At 36.8% G+C, this 27,503-nt stretch overlaps 2 protein-coding genes across 3 annotated transcripts; one reads left to right on the forward strand and one right to left on the reverse strand.

Moving 5' to 3' along the window:
* The first annotated feature begins 2,268 nt into the window (after nucleotides 1-2,268).
* LOC131928934 (tetraspanin-4-like) lies at nucleotides 2,269-11,462 on the forward strand. Of its 2 annotated transcripts, none has more exons than XM_059285110.1 (5): nucleotides 2,269-2,398; nucleotides 5,816-5,986; nucleotides 6,892-6,996; nucleotides 8,068-8,225; nucleotides 10,143-11,462. In XM_059285110.1, the coding sequence occupies exons 1-5, from the start codon at nucleotides 2,354-2,356 to the stop codon at nucleotides 10,321-10,323; spliced, it is 660 nt and encodes a 219-aa protein (XP_059141093.1). In that variant the 5' UTR covers nucleotides 2,269-2,353; the 3' UTR covers nucleotides 10,324-11,462. The 2 variants fall into 2 exon arrangements, with proteins under 2 accessions (XP_059141093.1, XP_059141092.1); XM_059285109.1 differs by lacking the exon at nucleotides 2,269-2,398 and adding an exon at nucleotides 5,035-5,301.
* A 3,400-nt stretch (nucleotides 11,463-14,862) lies between these two features.
* LOC131928937 (protein Wnt-10b-like) lies at nucleotides 14,863-27,188 on the reverse strand. Its single transcript, XM_059285113.1, has 6 exons — nucleotides 26,741-27,188; nucleotides 24,520-24,782; nucleotides 18,926-19,066; nucleotides 17,633-17,781; nucleotides 16,846-16,992; nucleotides 14,863-15,563 (listed from the first exon to the last, which is right to left on the reverse strand). The coding sequence occupies exons 1-6, from the start codon at nucleotides 26,794-26,796 to the stop codon at nucleotides 15,246-15,248; spliced, it is 1,074 nt and encodes a 357-aa protein (XP_059141096.1). The 5' UTR covers nucleotides 26,797-27,188; the 3' UTR covers nucleotides 14,863-15,245.
* Between the last annotated feature and the right edge of the window lie 315 nt (nucleotides 27,189-27,503).

A 27,503-nucleotide genomic window follows, 5' to 3' on the forward strand; every position in this document is an offset into this window, starting at 1 on the left:
TGAATGGGGGATTTTATTGTAGACAGAGAAGTAGCTATAGAGTTTCTGCCTATGTTAAATATATCATTGTAAAGCTAAAAATAAACATCTCATTTCTTTTTACTGCGGATAGAATATCTTTGATAACATTGTAAAACAATCTGTATTCCAGAAATTAGAATTATTTCTTTTTCTTTTATGGAAAATAAAAGAAAACAGCTAGTCTCTATAGTTAGACTGTAGGCCTATATATATTTAAAAAAAATTACATGAACAAAGTCAAAAGATATTTTTTGTAAGCAACATTTGAAAAAATAAACAACTGACTACACTATTAAATATTATTTATTTACAATATTTAAAAAAAAAAAAGAAAATACTAATAAACAGGCCTATTGTTTTTTCAAATCAGGGTAATCAACTCATGAATATCGTTGTAACTTGTATTAAGCTTAAGTTGTTTCCCTTAAAACAATACAATTTAATATATAAAACCAAACTGCCGATTGAAATGCAGAAACATGACACATTTAAGAGACGTAGCAAGATACAACAATACCTCTTACGAAAACTGCATTTGACATGTAATATGCGAACGACCCCTTATTGATACTATTATATTACATAACATATAAAATAGAAATTGTTCAGATAAATTAACTACGTACGGTTTTTTTTTGTAAACTTTAATTAACTGTTACCAGGGTGACTGCTTTTTTTTTCTTACGATTTTTTCCCCCATCCCGTCTTAATGCTACACGTCGTCACAAAAAGCCAGACCTACCCTTGTCACAAAAAGCCAAACCTACCCTTGTCAGAAAATGCCAGACCAACCCTCGTCACAAAAAGCCAGATAGACCCTTGTCAAAAAAAAGCCAGACCTACCCTTGTCACAAAAAGCCAGACCTACCCTTGTCACAAAAAGCCAGAACTACCCTTTTCACAAAAAGCCAGACCTACCCTTGTCACAAAAAGCCAGACCTACCCTTGTCAGAAAATGCCAGACCAACCCTCGTCTAAAAAAGCTAGACCTACCCTTGTCACAAAAAGCCAGACCTACTCTTGTCACAAATAGCCAAACCTACCCTTGTCAAAAAAAAAGCCAGACCAACCCTTGTCTCAAAAAGGCAGACCTACCCTTGTCAGAAAAAGCCAGACCTACCCTTGTCTCAAAAAGGCAGACATATCCTTGTCTCAAAAAGCCAGACCTACCCTTGTCAAAAAAGGCCAGACCTACCCTTGTCAGAAAATGCCAGACCAACCCTTGTCTCAAAAAGCCAGACCTACCCTTGTCAGAAAAAGCCAGACCTACCCTTGTCTCAAAAAGGCAGACATACCCTTGTCTCAAAAAGCCAGACCTACCCTTGTCAAAAAAGGCCAGACCTACCCTTGTCAGAAAATGCCAGACCAACCCTCGTCACAAAAAGCCAGACCTACCCTTGTCACAAAAAGCCAGACCTATCCTTGTCTCAAAAAGGCAGACATACCCTTGTCTCAAAAAGGCAGACCTACCCTTGTCTCAAAAAGCCAGACATACCCTTGTCAGAAAAAGCCAGACCTACCCTTGTCACAAAAAGCCAGACCTACCTTTGTCACAAAAAGCCAGACCAACCCTTGTCACAAAAAGCCAGACCAACCCTTGTCACAAAAAGCCAGATAGAGCCTTGTCACAAAAGCCAGACCTACCCTTGTCACAAAAAGCCAGACCTACCCTCGTCACAAAAAGCTATATCGACCCTTGTCATAAAAAGCCAGACTTACACTCGTCACAAAAAGCCATATCGACTCTTGTCACAAAAGCCATACTTACATGTCTTCACAAAAAGACAGACCCACCCTTGTCACATAAGCCAGACCTACCCTTGTCACAAAAAGCCATATCGACCCTTGTCACTAAAAGCCAGACCAACCCTCGTAACAAAAAGGCCAGACTTACACTCGTCACAAAACGACAGATGAACTACTTTTACAAAATTCCTAAAATTACCATAATTCTAAGGAAGATTAGACTTGTGTTTATCTTTTTTGACCTGAATAAAATCATAATATATTCTACGTAACAAGTCTTGAACACCCCCCTCCACACACATACTTTTCACTTACTTAGCTCACAGTCACAAACTCTGAATCCCAACTCCCCCCCCCCCCCCCCCACACACACACATCCTCCTGAGATTTAAGTATGAACGACCCCTACAGCTAAAAATAGCTTAGGCCTACTTTCTTATGTGCAATAATTGCGCACCAAACTTGCCTGTCACACCAAAAAAAACCTTCGCACCAGACGGAACATTGAACTATGATAAACAATCGTATTAAACGGCTCTGATTTTATACCGAAATACATTTTATCACTTTAAATCAGCTTGCTAACATGATTATTGAAATTCAAATTAGATTTTGTACTTATTTCAGTAAGGTAAGAAGTATTTCTACTCTTTGTTTGAGTAAAGGGGAGTTATATCTATGCCAGCATTTTAACTAATGGTGGTAACCAATGAAATATTCATAAAATAAGAGTCTAGACGTCTAGATCTAGAATCTAGAAATCTAGATCTAGATCTACATCTAGATTCTTGCTTTAGAAAATTTTGACTAGATCTATGAATCTAAATCAAGAGTCTAAACATAAACGAGATTAAAGATCTACATAGTATACAGTATACACGAATAAAGAAATAAAACACTAACGAATCAATGCTGTCTTTTGACATTGAAGGGAGTTCAGAAAAAGGAAATACACAATGCAACTAAAAAAAATAAACAATTAAGTCTATTCAAATCTTGTGCAAACCATCAAAACAACATAACCAGACAGGCATTAGTTTGGAATACTAAATTATAAAAGCTTAATGTAGGTTGGCAAAAAAAAAACAACAAACAAAAAAACAACAACAAAAAACATGGATCAGTTGTCAGTGTAGCACAATCAACCACAATGTCATAAACCCAAGTTGGAGGAATCGTCTAAAACCGAGTTCTATTGGGAGGTGTGGTTGCGTCCCTGTGCTTCATAAGAGGTTCACTGGAATGACGATGATAATGATGATGATGATGATGATGATGATGATGATTGTGATAATGATAATGATGAGGGTGATGATGATGATGATGATGTTGGTGATGATGATGATGATGATGGTAATGATAATGATGATGGTGATGAGGGATCATCCATAAAAGACGTCACGCTTTTTTGACGATTTTTACCCCCCCCCCCCTCCCCTCCGTCACGCGTCGTCACAAAAAGCCAGCCCCCCCTAAAATGACGTCACACCTCAGCCTACAACCCCCCTCAAAATTGCAGTTGAACTTCTTTTAAACATCGATTAATTTTCCAAAATCTTGTCTGAAATATGTCAAAATATTCAATTCCTATTATAATTTATTAAAACTGTTTTCTAAAACGCTAAATAACGTCTAAAATTCGTTTTCTAACAATTATCTATAAAGCAAAAGTGTGACGTGGCACCATCTGAACTCCCCCCCCCCCCCATTCCCCTCATCACACATCGTCACAAAATTACCGACCCCCCTCCCCCCTACGAGTGTGACGTCATTTCTGGACGACCCCTGATGATGATGATGATGGTAATGGTAATAATAATGATGATGATGATAATGAAGTATGTTCAGGGTGAAAAACCCTGTTGGCGAAACAAGACAGCTTCCACCTCAGTACAAAACAAACGAGCCATACAATGACGATACACACCCAGTGTTATATAGCACTATACTAGAGCAAAACAAACTATTGTTTTCATGGCTTTGATTTCGTAACTGCGCGGAACTTGTTGAAGTGAAAGACTGCTGACATTAATAATGTGAGGAATGTAAACGAGATCTAAAACTCTAGAAATACTGGGATGAATGTAAGCGAGATCTCAAATCTCTAGAAATACACGGATGAATGTAAGCGAGATCTCAAATCTCGAGAAAGGGACATAAAGATTGCTCATAATATTAACACAGAGATGAATGTAAGCGAGATCTCAAAACTCTAGAAATACACGGATGGATGTAAGCGAGATCTCATATCTCTAGAAATACACGGATGAATGTAATCGGGTTCTCAAATCTCTAGAAATACAGAGATGAATGTAAGCGGGATCTCATATCTCTAGAAATACAGGGATGGATGTAAGCGGGATCTCAAATCTCTAGAAATACAGGGATGGATGTAAGCGAGATCTCATATCTCTAGAAATACACGGATGAATGTAAGCGAGATCTCATATCTCTAGAAATACACGGATGGATGTAAGCGAGATCTCAAATCTCTAGAAATACACGGATGGATGTAAGCGAGATCTCATATCTCTAGAAATACACGGATGAATGTAAGCGGGATCCCAAAACTCTAGAAATACACGGATGAATGTAAGCGAGATCTCAAAACTCTAGAAATACACGGATGAATGTAAGCGGGATCTCAAAACTCTAGGAATGGACATAGTGCTGAAGTCTCCATCTCGCTGGTATCTATACAGAGCTGCACTAAGTATCTCTATTAATGTCCTTTTCAAATGCTACAACCATTAACACTCACGTCATACCCACGTCACACTCATAGGTGGAAAGGGGGGGGGGGGAAGCGTAATTTTGTAACGATGTGATGAGGGGGAGGAGGCGTGGTTCAGATAGTGAGACGTCACTATGGTTATATTTAAAAAAAAAAAAGTTAGGTTAGAAAATGAATTTTTTTCCTGTTATTTCTAGTTTAAAAAAAAGTTGTTTTAATTAATTGAAATGGAAATTGATTACAATACTCTGACCACGCTCTGTTAATATGTGAGAAAAATAAATCGATGTTTAACAAAAATTCAACTGCAATTTTGATGGTTGTTGTTGGGAGAGTTGTGACGTCGTTTTAGTGGGAGGGGGGTTCTGGCCTCTTGTGACGTTGTGTGACGGAGTGGAGGAGGGAGGTAAAAAAATCTTAAACAAAACGTGACATCATGTATTGATGCCCCCCCTCCCTCCCTTATGTAATTCGCGCACTGTTAAAATATTTAAAAAAATTTCAAATGTCTTTTTTTATTGCCAGTTGTCTATGCCATCCAAGCCATCTTAAAAAGAACAACAAAGCAAGCTATTCAAATCACCACGCGCGCTTGCACAGGCAGATAGCTTCCCGTTTTTAACTCGTGAAGAGCTAAAAATAGCCTCGCCATGCTCAATCCTCTGTGCGTCATCCCGGCTGCCTTCATTGGGCTGAACGCCGTCCTCATTCTTTCCGGTCTGACCTTCACTGGGCTGGGGGCTAGCGTGTGTGCGAATCCCAATGATTACCTACCCTCGGAGATGGGGAGCTTGACCAAGGTAGGTCACTGAGTGGATCCAGTCAAATATAACACCATTTTAAAATGTAATCAGTGGCGGTGGCAGTGGGGGTGTTGGAAAGGGGGGTGGGGTGGTAGCCCCATTAACCCCATGGACGCCTAAAATCAGTGCAACCTGGCGTAGGCATGGGGGTGTTCGGGGACAGTTCCTCCATAAACACCAAAAAAAAAAAAAAAACAGACGATGCTCAAATTACTAAGTCCACGGGGATAATTTTTAATACAGTGCGTTTTTTATTTAAAAAACATTTGAAACTTTAAATTAATAGCTAATTTTACTTATCTGTTCCTACTTAGTTTACATTATTTTCATTAAATAAGTGATACGCAGTGGTAATGTGTTCAGTGCCGGCGTTTAGGTCGGTTAAAAATTAATGTGTGTGTGTTAAGGTTAGTGGAAAATCCCATGTTATGATAATGTGATTAATGTGTGTGTGTTAAGGTTAGTGGAAAATGCCATGTTATAATAATGTGATTAATGTGTGTGTGTTTAGTTCGTTGGAGGTTTTTCTGTGTCGCTTGGACTCGTGTTCCTGGTCATTGGATCCCTGGGGGTGGCCGGCGCCCTGCTGAGGCTACCCTGCTTGCTGTACGTGTACACCTACGTCATTGTGACGTTTCTGCTCTTCGTCCTCGTCGTCAGCGCAATACTGCTCTTTTGTATTGTGAGTACTGGTCGTGTGCAGTTGTTGAGTATTGGTCGTGTGCATTTAGTGAGTACTGGTCTTATGCATGCATTTGGTGAGTACTGTAGTGTCTAATGCATTTAGTGAGTACTGGTCATATGCATTTGGTGAGTAGTGGTCGTGTGCATTTGGTGAGCACCATTAGATATGCCATTAGATATGCCATTAGATATGCCATTATATAAGCCATTAGATATGCCATTAGATATGCCATTATATATGCCATTATATAAGCCATTAGATATGCCATTAGATATGCCATTAGATATGCCATTAGATATGCCATTAGATATGCCATTAGATATGCCATTAGATATGCCATTAGATATGCCTTTAGATATGCCTTTAGATATGCCATTAGATATGCCATTACCATGCTATGGAGTAAAGTTCCGAGCAAAACAGACTACCGTATTATTCCAAAAATATGATACACGTCACGACTGCTAATCTGAAATTCTCGAATTCAAATTTAAGGCTTGAATCTTCACAAATCCATCTATCTCGATGGGTACCTGACACCAGTAAAGGCTTCTTTGCATGGTGTTGACCACACTATCCCTACATACGCTGATGTCATACAAGTGAACTCTAAAGTGTCGTGCTAAAATCAACTCGCTTAAAGGCAACATGGTTAATTGTAATAAACCATCAACAGAATAAAATCCAACATTTTCTGCTGATACTAACTAACACCAAATCACTAACTTCAATCCTAAAATTACCCTAAGTATAACAATAACCCTATAATTTAAATACATGTTGTTGTTTTGTTTTTTTTAAAGAAAATCTGTTGTTTGTCATTTTTTTCCCAACTGCGCATGCGTAGTTTGTTCTGTCTAGCATCGGCCTTAAATTTAAAACACGCGTTTTATATTTCACAGAATGATGTAATAGATTTTGGCCAGGATTTTGGATTGATGGCTTTAGGTGTAGGATACACTGGTGTATCAAACAACAGTATCACAAATGGTATGGATAAGCTCCAGGCAAGTAACCAGAGGTGGCGCCATAATGGGATACAGGCTATAAGGGGGTACAGGGAGGCAGATCAAATGGATAGAAAAAGAAATGGTTGAATGAATGACGGAATAAATTAATGAATAAATTAATTCATGAATGGATGGATGGATGAGTGAACGAACGAAGAACGAACGAGCGAATTAATGAAAGAATTAAATCACGAATTAATTAATTAACTAATTCGTGAATTAATTAATTCGTAAATCAATCAATTAATTATTAATTAACTAACGAACCCACGATTGTGTATGTAGGTAAGCGGATGTGTGATAATCAAAGGATCCGCTAAATACTATGTCGGCGATCTCGTATAAAAAATATATATATATATCAGTAGTTCAGAGGCGCAGCGACCCTTCCCGGCGCCCGGGGACAAACTCGATTAGCACCCCCCATGGAACTTTTCATTTGCACCCCCCCCCCCTCAAACTTTCGATTTGCACCCCCCCCCTCGTACTTTTTCATTTGCACCCCCCAAACTTTCAATTTGGCGCCCCCCCCTAAGGTCGGCGCCCGGGGACATATGTCCGCTCCCCCTCTCTCTCTACGCCACTGCAGTAGTTCTTAATCTGATTTTGAGGTACCGAACCCCCCCCCCCAGCTTCAATAGCGCATTCACCAAACCCTTCTTACTATAAACCCTGGGTTCGATCGAACCCCTGGTGGTTAGAACCACAATATTATGTTAATGATTACTTATATATCATGTTGACGATCACTTATACACTAACTTCACGATCACGCACACAGAAGGTTGACGATCACTTATATGTTGACGATCACTTATACACTAACTTCACGATCACGCACACAGAAGGTTGACGATCACTTATATGTTGACGATCACTTATACACTAACTTCACGATCACGCACACAGAAGGTTGACGATCACTTATATGTTGGCGATCACTTATACACTAACTTCACGATCACGCACACAGAAGGTTGACGATCACTTATATGTTGGCGATCACTTATATGTTGGCGATCACTTTTATATCACGTTGACGATCACAAATAAACCATCCCATCCTAGGCACAACTGCAATGCTGTGGAATCACCAACTACACCAACTACAGGGACTTCGCCTATTTGTGGCAGGGGCGGAGAAACCGCCTGATTGTCCCCCCTTCTTGCTGTATCGCCTACCAGGATGCACGCCCATCGGCTCATAACATAACAAGCTGCACTATGTAAGTACGTTTAAGTAAATACAGTAAGCTTTGTTTTCGCATTGCAGTTTTAAAAACAATGAAGATTGCCGACTCAAAGCAACCGCATAACCTGCCAGAGGCGTAGCGACCCTTCCCGGCGCCCGGGGACAAACTTTCGATTTGCGCCCCTTTCAAGATTTCGATTTGCACCCCTCCCCCTCATCAAACTTTCGCTTTGCACTCCCCCCCCCCCTCCTCAAGATTTCGCTTTGCACCCCCCCCCCCCTCAAGATTTCGATTTGCACCCCCTCTCAACCATTCAATTTATTTTTCCAACCCATTTTCCAACCCCTAAGATCGGCGCCCGGGGACATGTGTCTCCCCCCCCCCCACCCCGCTACGCCTCTGGAACCTACTTTCGGTAGAACTTAGATTGGATCTTCTCGATTCGGTGCCGAAGTGTTTCTTTTAGCCCTTCGTTTAGAAAACCTAAAAACTATGTCGCCTTCTGTGTATAACAAACCCAACGCTGGCATTCAAACATCAAAGTATATTTATGTATCGATTAGAACCAACAAAATCTGACGCCTTCCTTAGGAAACCAACAATTCTGACGCATCCCTTAGAAAAACCAACAATTCTGACGCATCCCTTAAAAAACCAACAATTCTGACGCATCCCTTAAAAAACCAACAATTCTGACGTTTCCCTTAGAAAAACCAACAATTCTGACGCATCCCTTAGAAAAACCATTAATTCTGACGCATCCCTTAGAAAACTAACATATTCTGACGCATCCCTTAAAAAAACCAACAATTCTGACGCATACCCTAAAAAAACGAGCAATTCAGACGCATCCCTTAGAAAAACCAACAATTCTGACCTATCCCTTAGAAAACAAAAATATTCTGACGCATCCCTTAAAAAAACCAACAATTCTGACGCATCCCTTAGAAAAACCAACAATTCTAACGCATCCCTTAGAAAACCAACATATTCTGACGCATCCCTTAAAAAAAACCAACAATTCTGACGCATCCATTAGAAAACCAACATATTCTGACGCATCCCTTAGAAAACCAACATATTCTGACGCATCCCTTAGAAAAACCATTAATTCTGACGCATCCCTTATAAAACCAACATATTCTGACGCATCCCTTAAAAAAACCAACAATTCTGACGCATCCATTAGAAAACCAACATATTCTGACGCATCCCTTAGAAAACCAACATACTCTGACGCATCCCTTAGAAAAACCATTAATTCTGACGCATCCCTTATAAAACCAACATATTCGGACGCATCCCTTAAAAAACCAACAATTCTGACGCATCCCTTAAAAAACCAATAATTCTGACGCATCCCTTAGAAAACCAACAGATTCTCAAGTCTCCCTAAAAAAACTACAATATTCTGACACTTTCCTAAAAAAAAACTATCCTCACATATACAAACCTCCAAAATCTCTACAACTCCCTAACATCCCCTCACCAATAATCCTTTCTATAACTTGTTGTCCTATATCAAATACAGTGGCGTAGCGAGGTCGGGTGTCACCCGGTGCGGCACTTAATGGTGTCACCCCTCAGAGGCGTAGCGACCCTTCCAGGGGATAAACTTTCAAGTTTTCGATTTGCACCCCCCTCAAACTTTCGATTTGCACCCCCCCTCAAGTTTTCGCTTTGCACCACCTCCCTCAAACTTTCGATGTGCACCCCCCCCCTCTCAAGTTTTCGATTTACATACCCCCCCCCTCCCCCACTCAAATTTTCGATTTGCACCCCCCTCAATTTTTTCTCTATATATTTTTCTATTTTTTGCCTTGGTGGCACCCCCCTAAATGGTGTCACCCGGTGCGGTCCGCCCCCCCCCCCCCGCCCCCCGCCCCCCTCACTACGCCCCTGGTCAAATACAAACATCTACAGCATTCATCCTTGCTTCACTTATTTCAGGGCCCCAAAAAATACCAACAGCTACATCCTGCGCCCATGTTTCCCTGTCATCAGGAGTTGGTTTGAAAAGAAACGACCAATGCATATAGTGCTGATATTCTGGATCTTGGCTATTAGTATCGGTCTAGCAGCACTCTCCTGTTTTCTCAGTACGTGTTCTACCTTCACACAGCCTTTGTAAGGTGCTTCTTTTTGTCATGCTAACAACCCGAAGTAGATGAATGTTTGTCTAAAATTGGACCATCTAATTAATTTCTAGTTTAGAACCTTAAGTAAGTGTATGTTTGTCTTCATTTAGGTCTACTAATAATATTAATAGTTTACTTTAGAACCTAAAGTAGATGCTGTTTGCTTTAATTTAGGTCTACTAATTAAGTCTTTTTGTCTAGTTTAGAACATCTAGTAGAAGCATGTTTGTCTTAATTTAGGTCTACCAATATTTGTCTACTTTAGAATCTAAAGTAGATGCATTTTTATCATAATTAATTTAAAGTAATTATGTCCTAGTTTAGGACTTTAAGTAGAAGCATGTTTGTCAAAATTTCGGTCAACTAATTATTTGTCTACTTTAGAACTTTAAGTAGATGTAGGTTTGTCTTAATTTAGGTCAACTAGTTACTTGTCTACTTTAGAACTTAAAGTAGGAACAGCTTTGTTTTCTTTGAAATCATTAAGACATTAGACTAGTTAATCGTCTTAACTAAATGTGTTTGTCTTCCTTATGTTTCATAATTTACATCTACTAAACATTCATCTAACTTAGGGTTATTTTAGAAGCATGATTTTAATGTTATTATTTTAGGGATAATTATAAAAGACAGTTATTCGGTGTTGCTTTTAGAAAAATTGTGTACTGCTTTTAGTAAAGCGATTATAGGTAGTATCAATCAAAATATTTAAAATAGATAACAATCAAATCTTTAAAAGGGATAAATTGAAGTGTAGGTATAGACTTTGTATATTCACAAGTGTAGTTAAGAACGCGATTGAATATAAGAAAGAGATAGTGCGTAAAATAAAACAGCTGTAGTAAAATACTTTTATGCTGTATGTTTATTAAGCAAGGCCATTATAGGGCAAATTGCGGCGGCCATTTTTAAATTCTTTACACCAGCGGCTACTTAGTAAAAACGTTAAACGTTAAAAATAAACACGCACTAAAGAAAATTACCATTTTTTTTCCATTAACTATGTTTATTAAAATGAAATTTTGTTTGTCTTTTGCCATCCGGCTGAATGAATTTACAAATAAAGCTTGCGTGTATCATTACAAAATTATAATTTTTTTCAAATTTTATAAATATTAATTTAATAAACATTGTAAAACATCATTTGCATGATCCATTTTTATTATTCAAATTGTTGTACATTTTTTACAATTGTTTATGTATTTTGTATGAATTTTTAGCATAGTTATTGCTTTTAATTTTAGCAAATTAGATAATATGCTTAAGTATTATCAACATAAAGGGACGATAAGGGTTAACTAAAGTAGACTTAATTATTTTTGTATTTTTATTGAGACATGTTATTTCAACTGTAGGGCTGGTAAGTAGGTTACCAACCAGTTCTACGGCTCAATAAAAGCTGCATGAGCCATAGAACTGGTTGGTGACCTACTTACCAGCTCTATACGAACCCACATTTAAAAACAGCATTTATTTGAATTTTAACGACATTTTGTTTTTGTTTTTATTAACTATTTTATTAACTTTGAAACCAAAGTCAATTTAGCCACTAACTTGGCATAAGAAATAGATACAAGTTTTTCTAGACGAAGGTGCAACATCATCCAAGCACCAAGTAGACCGACCTCAACAACCCCGGAGAAGGGCAGTGGAAGGAGAAGCAAGGGCCTTAACTGCAGAGCGCTGCCCAAAACTTGGTCCAAAGAAGACGTGTAGTTGCAGCCCTTTGCTCATCCGGGGCTGATAGGAAAAACTGAAGTCAAACTGCCGGTATTGTAGTATGTACTCGTTTGGTCGGGTCGATAAAGCTCATGGTTGTTTAACCAAAATGTCATGAGTTCGAACCCCGGATAGAGTTCGATAGCTCGGAACCGTAACCCATTTAGGAGAGAAAAATTCAAAAATCAAACACCTGATGCCTTGTAGTTTGTTTCTGAATGGACGAAAGCTATGGAAAGTAATCCTGAAAGAAAAGCAGGTATAAATCTTAGTCAAGGGCATGTATGGCGCATAAGAAGTTGACACGTAATGCTAAGCTGTGTTAGAGGAAATCCCGACCTACATCAAAATTAAGAACGAAGAAGATGAAAAGGCGACATGAACCCTAAACTTGTTTTTCAGGAAACAAACAAAAAAAAAATGTTTTAAAAGTTTTTTAATAGCCTACATATTGACAAATAGTGTTGAGTTGATGAAGATTGATTTTAAACATGAATATACAATCATCAAACATCAACTGATAATTTATGAGCAGTAGTTGTCTTTCTTGATCAATCACTCCGCGAAGCCTAAGTATCGTATCGGAGGTTGTTTCCCTTCATAGATAGGCTAATTAAAAGCCCTTTTGGTATCCAACTACTCTTTAATCGATCATAGTAAAGGTCATTTCTTGGCACTTTTCGGTTCCATTTGTAATACAAATTTTCACTTATGCATTACGATTTAAGTAATGGTTTATCTTTTTGCGCGATAAAAGTTTATATTGGAATTTTTGCGATATATTATCTATGAATCTTCTTGTTGGTTAAAAGTGTAAAAAAACAACAACACGAAAACTTAATTACGAGACTTGCAGTATATAACTATTCTTAAAACGGTTCGAGAGATTAAAATTATAACTATAATTCACACAAGTTGTATTATGCAAAATATCAAATAGACAGTGCTCACACTAAACTTAGCTACAACATCTTCTAAGGTATAGTAATAATATGCCTTTTCTTTGCTCAGTCCGAATTCATAACCAAATTCGAGATAATTTTACCGAGTCACTGATAATAAATAATTTAATAATTACATTTCGATTTCTTTGACATTTTTTCGGTGAATATTTCAGAAGTTCCGATATTACTTTTTAACCGGTCAAGAATCGTCGGTTTAAATTCATGTTGTTCGTATGTCTGAACATTCTTTGTTTACTTTTGTATGAACATATTTCTGAAGAGGCATGACTCCCTTCCTTTTTTTTGTAATTATTTCTATTTCTCGTTACCGTCTGCAGATATATCTGTGGATAATTTGCCCCGTTTTATCTGCATATATTCTTCTAGTTTCTTTGGCTCATTTTTATCTGCTCTCCAAATAATTTTAATGAGCCAAAAGTATGAGTGGTGAAAGCTACAAACTTATGAAATTACAAAACATGGAGTAAAATAACGAATGAAGCTAAAATTATGAAGTGACGTTAAAACAATGTTAGTTGATGAGTAACGTAGTTAAATTACAAATCACAAAGTGGCGCTAGATTAAAATATATTTTTTAGAGAATCAGGTCGGGGGGCGACTCTTAGTGTTACCAGCAAAGTTGATACAGTAAAGTTGATACAGTAAAGTTGATGCACTGACACCAATGCACTGAAGATGATGAAGCAACGTTGATGCAATAAAGTTGATTCAGTAAAGTTGAAGCAGTAAAAACACATTATAGTCAATGAGGTAAGACTGATGCAGTGATTTTGATGCAGTAAAGTTGATGCAATAAAATTGATTCTGTAAAGTTGTTACAGTGAGTTGACGCAGTGAAGTTGATGCAGTAAAGTCAATGAGGTAAATCTGATACAGCGAAGTTGATGTAGTGGAGTTGTTGCAGTAAAGTTGTTGCTGTAAATTTAAGATACAGTGCAAACTGAAATGGATATTGTCAAACTATGATATGACGCAGCGCTTTTAAGCCAGAGGTCTTGCACTCCACATTGTATGTTTCCACATTTCATATCTCCACATTTCATGTGTCCACATTTCATGTGTCCAAATTTATTATCTTTATATTTCTTCTCTCCACATTTCATATCTCCACATTTCATTTCTCTACATTTCTTGTCTCCACATTTCTTGTCTCCACATTTCATGTCTCCACATTTCATGTCTCCACATTTCATGTCTCCACATTTCATGTCTCTACATTTCATGTCTCCACATTTCATATCTATACATTTCATGTCTCCACATTTCATGTCTCCACATTTCATGTCTCCACATTTCATGTCTCTACATTTCATGTCTCCACATTTCATATCTATACATTTCATGTCTCCACATTTCATGTCTCCACATTTCATGTCTCCACATTTCATGTCTCCATATTTCATGTCTCTACATTTCATGTCTCCACATTTCATATCTCCACATTTCATGTCTCCACATTTCATGTCTCCACATTTCATGTCTCCACATTTCATGTCTCCACATTTTATGTCCACATTTATTATCTTTACATTTCTTGTTTCCACATTTCATATCTCCACATTCCATATTTCCACATTTCATGTCTCTACATTACGTGCTACCAACGGAAGCCTACAGGTTTTAAAAGTCCTTTAGAGTCCAACCATATTGAAAAGAATCTCAATTTTAACCAAAATTTTAATCCAACTACTTTAAACACTTTTAACTCTCTGGTGCATATCTTTTATTGTTTTTTTTTTTTACACTATATCCCACTTAATAAAAAGTGAAAAAAAAAGTATACAAAATATTTTTCCACCATGTCTGTTTACTGAATTATCCATGGTAAAGGATGTGTAATTTTAACGTACTTCATAGACCATGTCTTTATTGAGCAGCGATCTGCTAATTAGACCACAATGCATGAATTTCCTATTTCAGTTTTTAGTTCAACTTCAGCAGTTAAAATCCAAGATTTAAAGTTCTTCCAAGACCATGTCTTTATTTTACAGACCGATTTCTGTTTTTGTTCAATTCCAGCAAGTTAAAATCCAAGAATTATTATCGAACTTGGTAGACCATAGAGCCGTCAGTGATACAAGAATTCGTGAAATTCCGATTCCTATTTTTAATTCACCTTCAGAAGTTTAAAATAAAATCCGTGAAACTCCGATTTCTATTTTTAGTTCAACTTCCGCAGTTAAAAAAAAAAAACAACCAAAAAAACGAACTCTCCAACTCCCGGAGTCACTTATTTACACACCGTAACCCACTCAGTCACCGTGCACACCTCGCACTCCACGTAACAGCACCAGTAGAATTTACAGTTGCACCGCTCCGACCTCTTGACCCGGAGCGTGTTGTAGCCACGCCCACAACACAGGGTGTCGCAGTTATCGATACCGTCGGAACTTTTGTTGCAGTACCTGCCCATGGTGCCGGGGGAGTCGACGGTCGGGTTTTGGTCACAGTAGTTGGGGGATTTCTCGTAGAACAGCAGGTCCATCTTCTGGGGCTTTTGACCGTTGCGCTTGAAGAGTCTGGCGTCGGCGGCATTCGTCAGGTCAATCTGTATCGGAAGGGACAAGAAAAATATTTTTATTAAACAAATAAACTAGTTTTATTATTTTACCACACTTTATTAGTATACGGGATACAAAGTGGTCGAGTGGTAGATGCCTGAAAGAAACACATGATGGCTGGCTATTAAATTTTCCCAAATGTTCATTTAGGAATCATCAAATCTGTTTCCATATGTATGCAAGATCCATTCTCCCACACACACAAAAAAATCCAAGGGACTGCACAAAGATAGAAATGTCTGACGCACTATGAAACTTTTTTTTTTTTTGATGCTACACGATGAACAATGAGACTTAAAAAATATGAGGCCCACTCTCACATAGTGTTTCCTTCGGACATTTTACTCCGAGTGACACTTCATATTTTCTGAGAAGGGTACTTAAATTTACGTGGCATGGTGTGGGCTGAAGTATATACTTGGTATTTTAATTTTATAGACGTGGTTCGAAAAGGGTGGGGGGAGGGGGAGCGGATCCCTACCCCCAACCCTAAAGAGATGCCTTATCCGAAACTCTGCTCACACATAATCTGTGCACTTCAAATACTTCAATACAACACATTACTATTTAATTATTTTTAAAAATTTTACTATAAGTCCAAATTCGTATACATTTAATCGTAGCTGATAATTTTAAGTTTTCCCCTGAATATTAGGGAAAAGTGTTGGATAGACGTGGTAGTAGGGTAGGGACGCACGTCTGCTGTCATAGAAGAAATGTGTTCGATTCCAAAGCACGAGCCTGTGGACTGTCACTGAGTCGCCTGAGCTCTTACAGATAACAAAGTCGTTAGGATAAATTAAAATTACTGAGCATACAACTGACCACACTATCCCTTCGTATGCAGAGGTAAAAAAAAACACCAAAATCTCACTATATCTGCTCTATAGACGTTTGTTGTAAATTGTCCTTTTTCAATTGTCTGGTTTTCTTAGTGTGTTCATAGTTCAAATGTTTTCTAAATTCAAAGTATGGTATTTGAATGTCTGCTTATTTCAAATTTTGGTATTTGACTGTCTGCTTATTTCAAATTCTGGTATTTGACTGTCTGCTTATTTCAAATTCTGGTTTTTGAACGTCTGCTTATTTCAAATTCTGGTATTTGAATGTCTGCTTATTTTAAATTATGGTATTTGAATGTCTACTTATTTCACATTTCGGTAGGGGCTATTTCAATATCTGCTTATTTCAAATTATGGTATTTGAATGTCTGCTCATTTCAAAGTCTGTTATTTAATTGTCTGCTTATGCCAACAAAACGATCGTTACCTGTACCTTAGAGGCCACCTCATATTTTCTCTTCAAGACTTCTCCAACTTTCCTGAAATCGGGCGCGGACTTCCAGCAAGTCTCAATCTCGCAGGATCCTGACATTCCGTGGCACTTGCATTGTTGGCGGACGTTTTTGATGACGGCCTTCAAGACATGAGACATAAAGGGTTAATGGATGAGGGAATATAAAACATTAAAGGTGGTAGACTTTTATACAGTGAATATTAAGAGTTAATAGTGGTAGACTACATTATAGGGAGTTAAATGTTAAAGGTACTAGACTTTAATACAGGGAATGTAAAGGGTTAATGGTGATAGACTTCAATATATGGAGCACAAAGGGTTAATGTTACTAGACTTAAATATAATGAATTTAAATGGTTAAAGGTGATAGAATTCAATATAGGGAGCACAAAGTGTTAATGTTAATAGACAAATATAATGAATGGAAAGGGTTGATGGTGGTAGACTTCAATTTAAGGAATACCCAGGGTTAATGATTGTAGTTTTCAGTAGAAGAAACGCAAAAGAATTAATGATGGCAGACATTAACACAGGGAATACGAGACTCACATAGGGTTCGTGGTAATAGAAATAAATAATTAAACTCAAACTCTAAACGAAACAAAATACGAACCAAAACACTATGTAAATCATTAAATTCCTAACCCATACTTAATTTAACCCACGAGTCTACTAAATTAACACAATCTAACTGCCCAGTCTACTCGCTCAAACACTATCAAACTGACCAATTCACTCACTCAAACACTATCTAACTCACCAATCGACCGGCCCTGTTGTTATGTATATTGATCTGTGAGTGAATATCTCTGGCGTCTTCCTTGTAGTCCATGAACTTCATGGCGTATTTGGCACCGAACTCTATGTTATGGCTGCACCCTCCCCACTCAAACTTGCGGTCCGTGTCTTCTGAACAAAAGCAAATACAAGTGCATTGTAGTTTAACAAAGGTTCGAACCCATGTTGGTGTGGCGTATTTTTTAATTCAACTACATGATAGTTATGTTTTTTGTATACGAAATGTTTTAAAACGAGGGTTCAGCACGCTTAAGGAATATTTATAAAACAGGAAAAAAGGTTTATACTTTTTAAAAAAATCGAATCAATAATATCTTATAAACGTTATACAAGACGACGCTTTAAATGTTATTATAACGAGTGTTCTTGAATTTATTTTCATCCGAGACCGCAGCGACGCGCATGGCGGGTACGCTATTATTTTATCAATGTCATACAAAACGGTTCTGAATCATCAACCTACACCAAATAACAGAATAAGATAAATTATAACCAGTGTTTCTTTAACTGATGTCTGGGAGGGGGGACTTGAGAGTTTTGGGAGGGCATTTAAAACTTCCAGGGTTGCGAGAGAGGGGAACTGGTGTTTAAATGTGTATAAAGGAAATCATATATATATAAATATATATATAATTATATAATTATAATTATATAGCCTATGCAAATGTGTGTATATATATATATACCAACTGGTGTTTGCGTGTATATATCAATATATATATATATATATATATATATATATATATATATATATATATATATATATATATATATATATATATATATATATATATATATATATATATATATATATATATATATATAATTATATATATATATATATATATATATATATATATATATACATATATATATATATATATATATATATATATATATATATATATATATATAATATAATTAAATATATATATATATATATATAATTATATATATAATATAATTAAATATATATATATATATATATATATATATATATATATATATATAATTACATTTCTTAGATTTATACTATATATAGGTTATATATAGGCTCTCTCTCTCTCTATATATATATAATGTTATATATAGGCTATAATGGGTTATATATAGGATTATATGTTACATATATAGGCTATATATATATATAGGCTATATATATAGGCTATATATATAGGCTATATATATATATATATATATATATATATATATATATATATATATATATATATATATATATATGAAGAGTGAGAGCTGAAGGCGTACTCACCTTTCCGCCCATGTACACTCATATCACAGCCACAAGACTTCAACTTGCCCATGCTACAGGCCTGAGACACCTGGTGTGTCACACCTGCCGCAGAGATGGCGTAGGCGAAGGCTGTCTCCCTGTAGCCTGAGAGGTGCAGGTTCCAATTAGTCGACAGGTTAATTAAAGTGTTATACATCCTCGATTGTATTTATTGTAATAATGGAAAAATTACTCTCTACTGAGACTTCAATCCTACTTAACATACAGCAATGTATAGTATATTATGTACATAAGTATCTGTTAAAAATGCATATACACATGTATAGAGTTTATAGCTTTAAAATTTGTAATATGTGATTATTATATAAATTATATATATATTTATATGTTATAGACATATTTATATATGTCTATAGGCTTATGTATAAATAAATAAATAAATATATATATATATATATATATATATATATATATATATATATATATATATATATATTGTGTGTGTGTGTGTGTGAATAAACATAGAGAGCGAGAGAGAGCGAAAGGGGGAGAAATGTAGGATTGAATTTTTAAATAACCATGTGAAAAGGGAAGCTACTAAACCAAACTTTAGAATTCTAATTTAAACAGTACTTAACTCCCTTTCGTAAACTTCATCCAATAAAGTCCCAGAATGACGATTGTAGTTAATACCATGGTCAGCAATATAAACAACTTTTTTTTCACTTATGTAAGAGCTGATTGAGGTAGTGAATGTTGTGTGTTCATGTTTTACCATCTGTAAACTACCCATGATAGTAAACATAAACACGAACTTTTTATTCGCTTCGTCAGCAAGAAAGCATTTGACTGACACATCGAGAATAGTAGTTCTCAACCTCGGTTCAATAGAGCCCCAGGGGTTTTGTTGAGTCAATCTCAGGGGTTCAGCGGAGGTCAAGACACACACGTGACTCATATGATTCACGATCGCATTTTGTCATTGCAAACGATAGAACTATGAAGAGTTCGGTGCATGCTTATATACAACTGTTGAGGTTCGGTACATCAAAAAAGGGTAAGAACCACTGATCTAACTTCTTTGACATGATTTAGGAGCTAAATATCAAAACATATTTTATACTTCTACTCCTTGAACTTTAACAGCTGAAGATTAGTTATTAGGTAATTAGATTAGTCTCGTTCTCTATGCATAAAAAACAACCACTTCTAATTTTAATTATAAGCCAATTAAGTTCAAGGAACTTAAGCAAAGAGAAAAGTTGAAGCAGTTTCTTTTAATCCGTCATTACCTGATAATACGTGGGCAAAAGGCTAACACTGTCAAACTATGTTCAGTTTTTCTTTTAGACATTTTCTCTGGTGTGGGGAAGGGCATTTAAGACTTACGAGGGCGGTGGGGGGGGGCATTCGAAAAATGATGTTTAAGTATATATATATATATATATATATATATATATATATATATATATATATATATATATTTCGGGAGTGCGGTGGGTGGTAGTGGTAGGGTGGACACTGGTTGAAGCATATAATTTGTATATAAATCCTATTTCTTTTTGGGAGGGGTTCGATAGACGCTGCTCCTACTTCAAGTAATGTCTGAAAGAAACTCTGAATAATTTCCGATAGATGTCAGCTGCTTGTTTGAAGGATGTTAAAGAACGGATTTTTCCAAAATTACAACAGATTTATCGTCCCCAATCACCCACTACCCCCACCTCCCCCCGACCGACACGGACATGTTTAATAGATACAACTTTACACAATTTTATTTCCACTAAACACCATCTCTTAAAGTTTCATATTGTAAAAATCAACCATAGATTTTAAAGAGTTTATATTCACTCAGGCGGTACCTCCATTGTTATATTTTTGTCCACGTTCTAAGGGAAATGACTTGTCGTTTAGAAAGAGTTGAGTTGTTATTGTATCGCGTGGGGGGGGGGGGGGGGGGGGAGCAATGACCGTTTTAAGTTGTTGGTGCGTGGGGGCGTGGGAGTGTGAATCTGATGATAGCAGACTTTTATAGGTAAGATGCACTTTAGTGCGTACTGTAGTGCGACGCATAAAAAAAAACAACTTCCAAAGACTTCACGACTTAAACAAAATTCTGAAATCTCGCACGTGCCTTATATTGACGAGATTTAGTGAATCTTCCTTAAGAGCATTTAAAGACTCGACGACTTAAACACAATTCTGAAATCTCGCACGTGCCTTATATTGACGAGATTTAGTTAATCTTCCTTAACAACCTTTAAAAACTCGACGACTTAAACAAAATTCTGGAAAATCTCGCGCGTACCTTATAGAGACGAGACTCAGTGAATCCTCCCAAAGTCTTTGAACTCTTATATTTCCACAAACACCTCGCGCTCCCTTCTACGCACCGGTGCCAAATTTTCAAGATGGCCCCTTTCAAGATAACCTCTCCCAACAGCTTTTCACCTTCGCCTTGACTTTGGGGGAAGGTGTATCAAAATAAACATAAAAAAACGTCCATCTGTATCCTTCGTTTTTTTGTAGTTTCGACGAATACCTGCGGCCAACGCGAAGACTATCCGGTACAAACCACTTGATCGCAACGAAACAGCAAAAGGACGAAGTCTCGGCTTAAGGCGGAAAAAGAGGGAGATGTTTGTAAATATAAGCAGAACAAGTGCAGGGATTGATAAACGGTAAAAAGGATTATGGGACCGTGACTCATAGAGCGCTGCCCCGGGGTAATGCCCGATGCCCTCTGGTGCTGCCCATGAATGTATTTTGAACTTCTGTATAAATTAAGTGGAAACGTGGTTGCGTTAGATAGTTTGGTGGTTTCAACAAATATAAAGTGTATGTCTTCAACTGTAGGATGTTTAAGTCAAGTGTATGCTATCGAATGTATGACGTATAAACAAATACAAAGTGTATGCTATCGAATGTATGACGTATAAACAAATACAAAGTGTATGCTATCAAATGTATGACGTATAAACAAATACAAAGTGTATGCTATCGAATGTATGACGTATAAACAAATACAAAGTGTATGCTATCGAATGTATGACGTATGTACAAATACAAACTGTATGCTATCGAATGTATGACGCATAAACAAATACAAAGTGTATGCTATCGAATGTATGACGTATAAACAAATACAAAGTGTATGCTATCGAATGTATGACGTATAAATAAATAAAAAATGTATGCTATTGAATGTATGACGTATAAATAAATACAAATTGTATGCTATCGAATGTATGACGTATAAATAAATACAAAGTGTATGCTATCGAATGTATGACGTATAAACAAATTCGAAGTGTATGCTATCGAATGTATGACGTATAAACAAATACAAAGTGTATGCTATCGAATGTATGACGTATAAATAAATAAAAAATGTATGCTATTGAATGTATGACGTATAAATAAATAAAAAATGTATGCTATCGAATGTATGACGTATAAACAAATTCGAAGTGTATGCTATCGAATGTATGACGTATAAACAAATACAAAGTGTATGCTATCGAATGTATGACGTATAAACAAATACAAAGTGTATGCCATCAAGTTTAGGACTTTTAAACCAAGTGTATGTTATCGACTGCATGTCTTTTAAACTAAGTGGAAGCTATCGACTGTAGAATGCTTAAACAAATACAAAGTGTATGCTGTCGAATGTATGAAGTTTAAACCAAGAGTATGCTGTGTGTATGCTATCGTCAGTAGGAAGTATAAATCAAGTGTATGCCTTCAATCTTAAGAAATTTCAGCAACTTTACGATGTATGCTATCGACTCTATGACGTTTAAACCAAGTGTATGCTATGTGTATGCTATGGACAGTAGAAAGTTTAAATCAAGTATAAGCCATTAACCTTAAGATATTGCAGCAACTATACGTTGTTTAGACAATAACAGAGTGTATGCTACTGACTGTAGAAAGTTTAAATAAAAACAAATTGTATGCTATCGACAGTAGGGATTTAAACAAAGCGTATACTATCAAATGTAGAACGTCTAAACAAATACAAAGTGTATGCCATCAACGGAAGGATGTTAAGTAAAGTGTATGCTATCGAATGTATGGCGTATAAACAAATACAAAGTGTATGCTATCGAATCTATGACGTATAAACAAATACAAAGTGTATGCTATCGAATGTGTGACGTATAAACAAATATAAAGTGTATGCTATCGAATGTAGGACATTTAGACAATAACAAAGTGTACTATTGACTGACACAATGACTGTATGACTTTAAAACAAAGTGTACTCTATCAAATGTAGGACATCTAAATAAATAAAAAGTGTATGCTATCGACTTTAAATAAAAACTGCTCTTAATTAATATATGATCGGCACACTCAAGTGAAATGAAACTTGCCAGCATATAAACCAATACTTACTTTTTAGACAATATGGAATGGACGTAAGAGGGGGGAGGGGAAAGGGAGTGGGTTTGGTGGACTCAACAAAACTGACCTTTAGTCAGAATGGATAAGGCGTGCAGGGAGGGGAGGGATGGAGGGGGGAATGAATTCCAAACGTGTGGGTAAAATTCGAGAAAAACTGACCCTTGGGAAGAATGGAAGTATGAGTGCGATTTGACCGAAACTGACATTTAGACAAAAATGGGCATGGATGGAATTCGACCAAAACTGATTTTCGATAAAATGGGTCTGGCGTGAGGGTTAGATTCAACTAAAACTGATTATTTTACAAAATGGAACTGGCGTAGTGGCGAGATTAGACCATAAGTGACAATAAAACAAAATAAAAAAAACTAACTTTTAGACAATATGGGAGTAGCGTTGGTGGGTTCGACCAAAATGATCCTTAGACAAATAGGACTGGAGTTGATATAAAATTCGACGAAAACTGACTTTAGATAAAATGGGACTGGCGAGGGGTAAATTCGACCAAAACTAACCTTTATACAAAGGGGTCGTCCATGAATAACGTCACACTTGTAGGGGGGGGGGGGAATGGGGTCCGTAATTTTGTGACGGTGTGTAATGAGGAGGGGGGGGGGGAGTTCAAATGGTGCGACGTCACACTTTTGCATTATAAAAAGCAATGTTTTTAGACGTTATTTTGCGTTTTAGAAAATTGTTTTTTAATAAATTGTAATAGGAATTGATTATTAAGAGACTCTATTTTGACAGAGTTCAGACAAGATTTTGGAAAATATCGGTGTTTAAAACAAACTTCAACTGCAATTTTGAGGGGGTTGTAGGCTGAGGTGTGATTTCATTTTAGGGGAGGAGGGGTCAGGCTTTTTGTGACGACGTGTGACGGAGGGGAGATGGGAGGTAAAAATCGTCCAAAAAAGCATGACGTCATTTATGGATGACCCCCAAAATGGGACAGGCCTAGAGGTTGGAGTTCGACCAAAAACGACCTTTAGACAAAATAGAACTGGCGTGTGAGAGATTTCGACGAAACTCACAATAAGACGAAATGGGAATGGCGTGGGGGTGGATTTCGACCACAACTGACCTTTCGACAAAATGGGACTGGAGAGGGGGTTGGAATTTGAACAAAACTGACCTTTAGATAAAATAGGACTGGTGTGAGGTTTTGATTCGACGAAACTGACCTTTCGACAAAATGGGACTGGCGTGGGGGTTCTTGTTCTTCTTCTCTAGACTGGAACAATTCCAGCGGTGTGTCCGCAGCTGGTACTGGCACTCGTGGACGGCAATCTGCACGCCCTGGATGGCGGACGCCGTGACGTCAGGAAACTTCCGGCACAGGTTGTACTGCTGTGACGTCAGTTCCGGGTAGGTTTTGCACACGGTGTTGGGGTCGAGGACAGGCTCTTTGCGTATGTTAAGACGAAGTATGTTGTTGGTGGAGATTCTAGATGGGGAGGGAGTGGAGATAGGGGTATATTAGTTGTTGTTTTTAATATGTAATAGTTTTAGATAGATATTTTCAGTACAGCTATTTCACCTTGAGAAAAGTCAAAATTTGCACGGCACAAGTATTCTCGATTCTGAATTATTTTATTACGTGTGAGCAAGAGGAAAAATTGTATTGATAAAATGGAATTGATAAAAAGGAATTTATAAACATATAATTGATAAAATGGAATTTTAAAAAATCGGTAATTGATCTAATAGAATTGACAAAACAGAATTGGTAGAACGGAAATGATAGAATGGAATTAATAAACTTGAATAGATAAAATGGAATTTATAAAATGGAATTTATAACAAAAGAATTGATAAAGTGGAATTTTAAAAGTCGGTAATTTAATATAATAGAATTGATAAAGTAGAATAGATAAAATAGAATTGATAAAATGGAATTAATAAATGGAATTGATGAAAAGGAATTAATAAAATGGAATTGATAAAATGGAATTAATAAATGGAATTGATGAAAAGGAATAAATAAAATGGAATTGATAAAATGGAATTGATAAAGTGGAATAGATAAAATAGAATTGATAAAGTGGAATTCTTAAGTCTTGACCATCTTCATGATGTGGACTATAAAGAGTTCTCTGACTGCAAATTCCTACACTAGTAAATGACTGAGACAACATGACTAAATGACTGGTACAACATGACTAAATGACTGAGACAACATGACTAATTGACTGAGACAACATGACTAAATGACTGAGACAACATGATTCAATGACTGAGACAACATGACTAATTGACTGAGACAACATGACAACGTGACTAAATGACTGGTACAACATGACTAAATGACTGGTACAACATGACTAAATGACTGGTACAACGTGACTAAATGACTGGTACAACGTGACTAAATGACTGGTACAACGTGACTAAATGACCGGTACAACGTGACTAAATGACTGGTACAACATGACTAAATGACTGGTACAACGTGACTAAATGACTGGTACAACGTGACTAAATGACTGGTACAACATGACTAAATGACTGGTACAACATGACTAAATGACTGGTACAACATGACTAAATGACTGGTACAACATGACTAAATGACTGGTACAACATGACTAAATGACTGGTACAACAGGACTAAATGACTGGTACAACGTGACTAAATGACTGGTACCACATGACTAAATGACTGGTACAACGTGACTAAATGACTGAGACAACGTGACTAAATGACTGAGACAACATGACAACATGACTAAATGACTGGTACAACGTGACTAAATGACTGAGACAACATGACAACATGACTAAATGACTGGTACAACGTGACTAAATGACTGGTACAACATGACTAAATGACTGGTACAACATGACTAAATGACTGGTACAACGTGACTAAATGACTGGTACAACATGACTAAATGACTGGTACAACATGACTAAATGACTGGTACAACATGACTAAATGACTGGTACCACATGACTAAATGACTGGTACAACGTGACTAAATGACTGGTACAACGTGACTAAATGACTGAGACAACATGACTAAATGACTGAGACAACATGACTAAATGACTGAGACAACATGACTAAATGACTGAGACAAAATGACTAAATGACTGAGACAACATGACTGAGACAAAATGACTAAATGACTGAGACAACACGACTAAATGACTGAGACAACATCACTTAATGACTGAGACAACATGACTGAGACAACATGACTAAAAGATTGAGACAACATGACTAAATGACTGAGACAACATGACTGAGACAACATGACTTAATGACTGAGACAACATGACTAAATGACTGAGACAACATGATTAAATGACTGAGACAACATGACTGAGACAACATGACTTAATGACTGAGACAACATGACTGAGACAACATGACTAAATGACTGAGAAAACATGACTTACCCCATGTCGATCACGGCCATAAACAAAAGGCTCAACACAGCACCAAGGCACACCATATTTTTCACAAACCGGAAGCGGGTGGTCTGACCCTGCCCCCGAGGGTCATGTCTGAGGGTGAAGGTCGAAAACAGATACTATGATTGAAAACTCAATCATTTCAATCCTTCTTTGAAAAAAAATTAGCCCCTTGTTGAAATTAATCCACGAATTGGTGCTGACGAACGGAACAATATTTCCGAGGTGTCCGGAAATAAATTCCTCAGCTCAACTTCTTGTACTCCAGAATCACAAAATATCCCATGAAACTTGAAACAGTCACTTTACTCCAACTAACCACAAGAAAATATTACAATAAGTAGACTCATAATATACATTTAAGTCTTCTGAGCTATGATCTAGACCTGATCTATTTTATTTTGATTTGAAAATTATTTTCAACTCCAGAAAATTCAAAAGTTATGCATTAAAAGTTAATTATATACAGAAACATCTGTTATAATCAAACACTTTTTATTTTGTTATCTAATCTGGAAAATAATTAATTCTTTTTCTTTTAAGAATTATATTTGTTTATTTGGAAAAAAAAGGGAAATTTGTACAGTAGACGTGCTCAGTCCTGTACACCGTCAAGCGCATGCGCAAGTGTATGTGTGTGCGTTTCTAATCACATCCGGCGCGTATGTTGAAAGCTGTTGATAATCAGCTTACAATTAGAGGCTGGGCTCACGCCTACTGCACTGAGACGCTGATGAGCTGTGATGTT

Source organism: Physella acuta, unplaced genomic scaffold (assembly GCF_028476545.2).
Source record: "Physella acuta isolate Inbredline_101_S28 unplaced genomic scaffold, ASM2847654v3 ptg001573l, whole genome shotgun sequence".
Taxonomy (NCBI): domain Eukaryota; kingdom Metazoa; phylum Mollusca; class Gastropoda; family Physidae; genus Physella; species Physella acuta.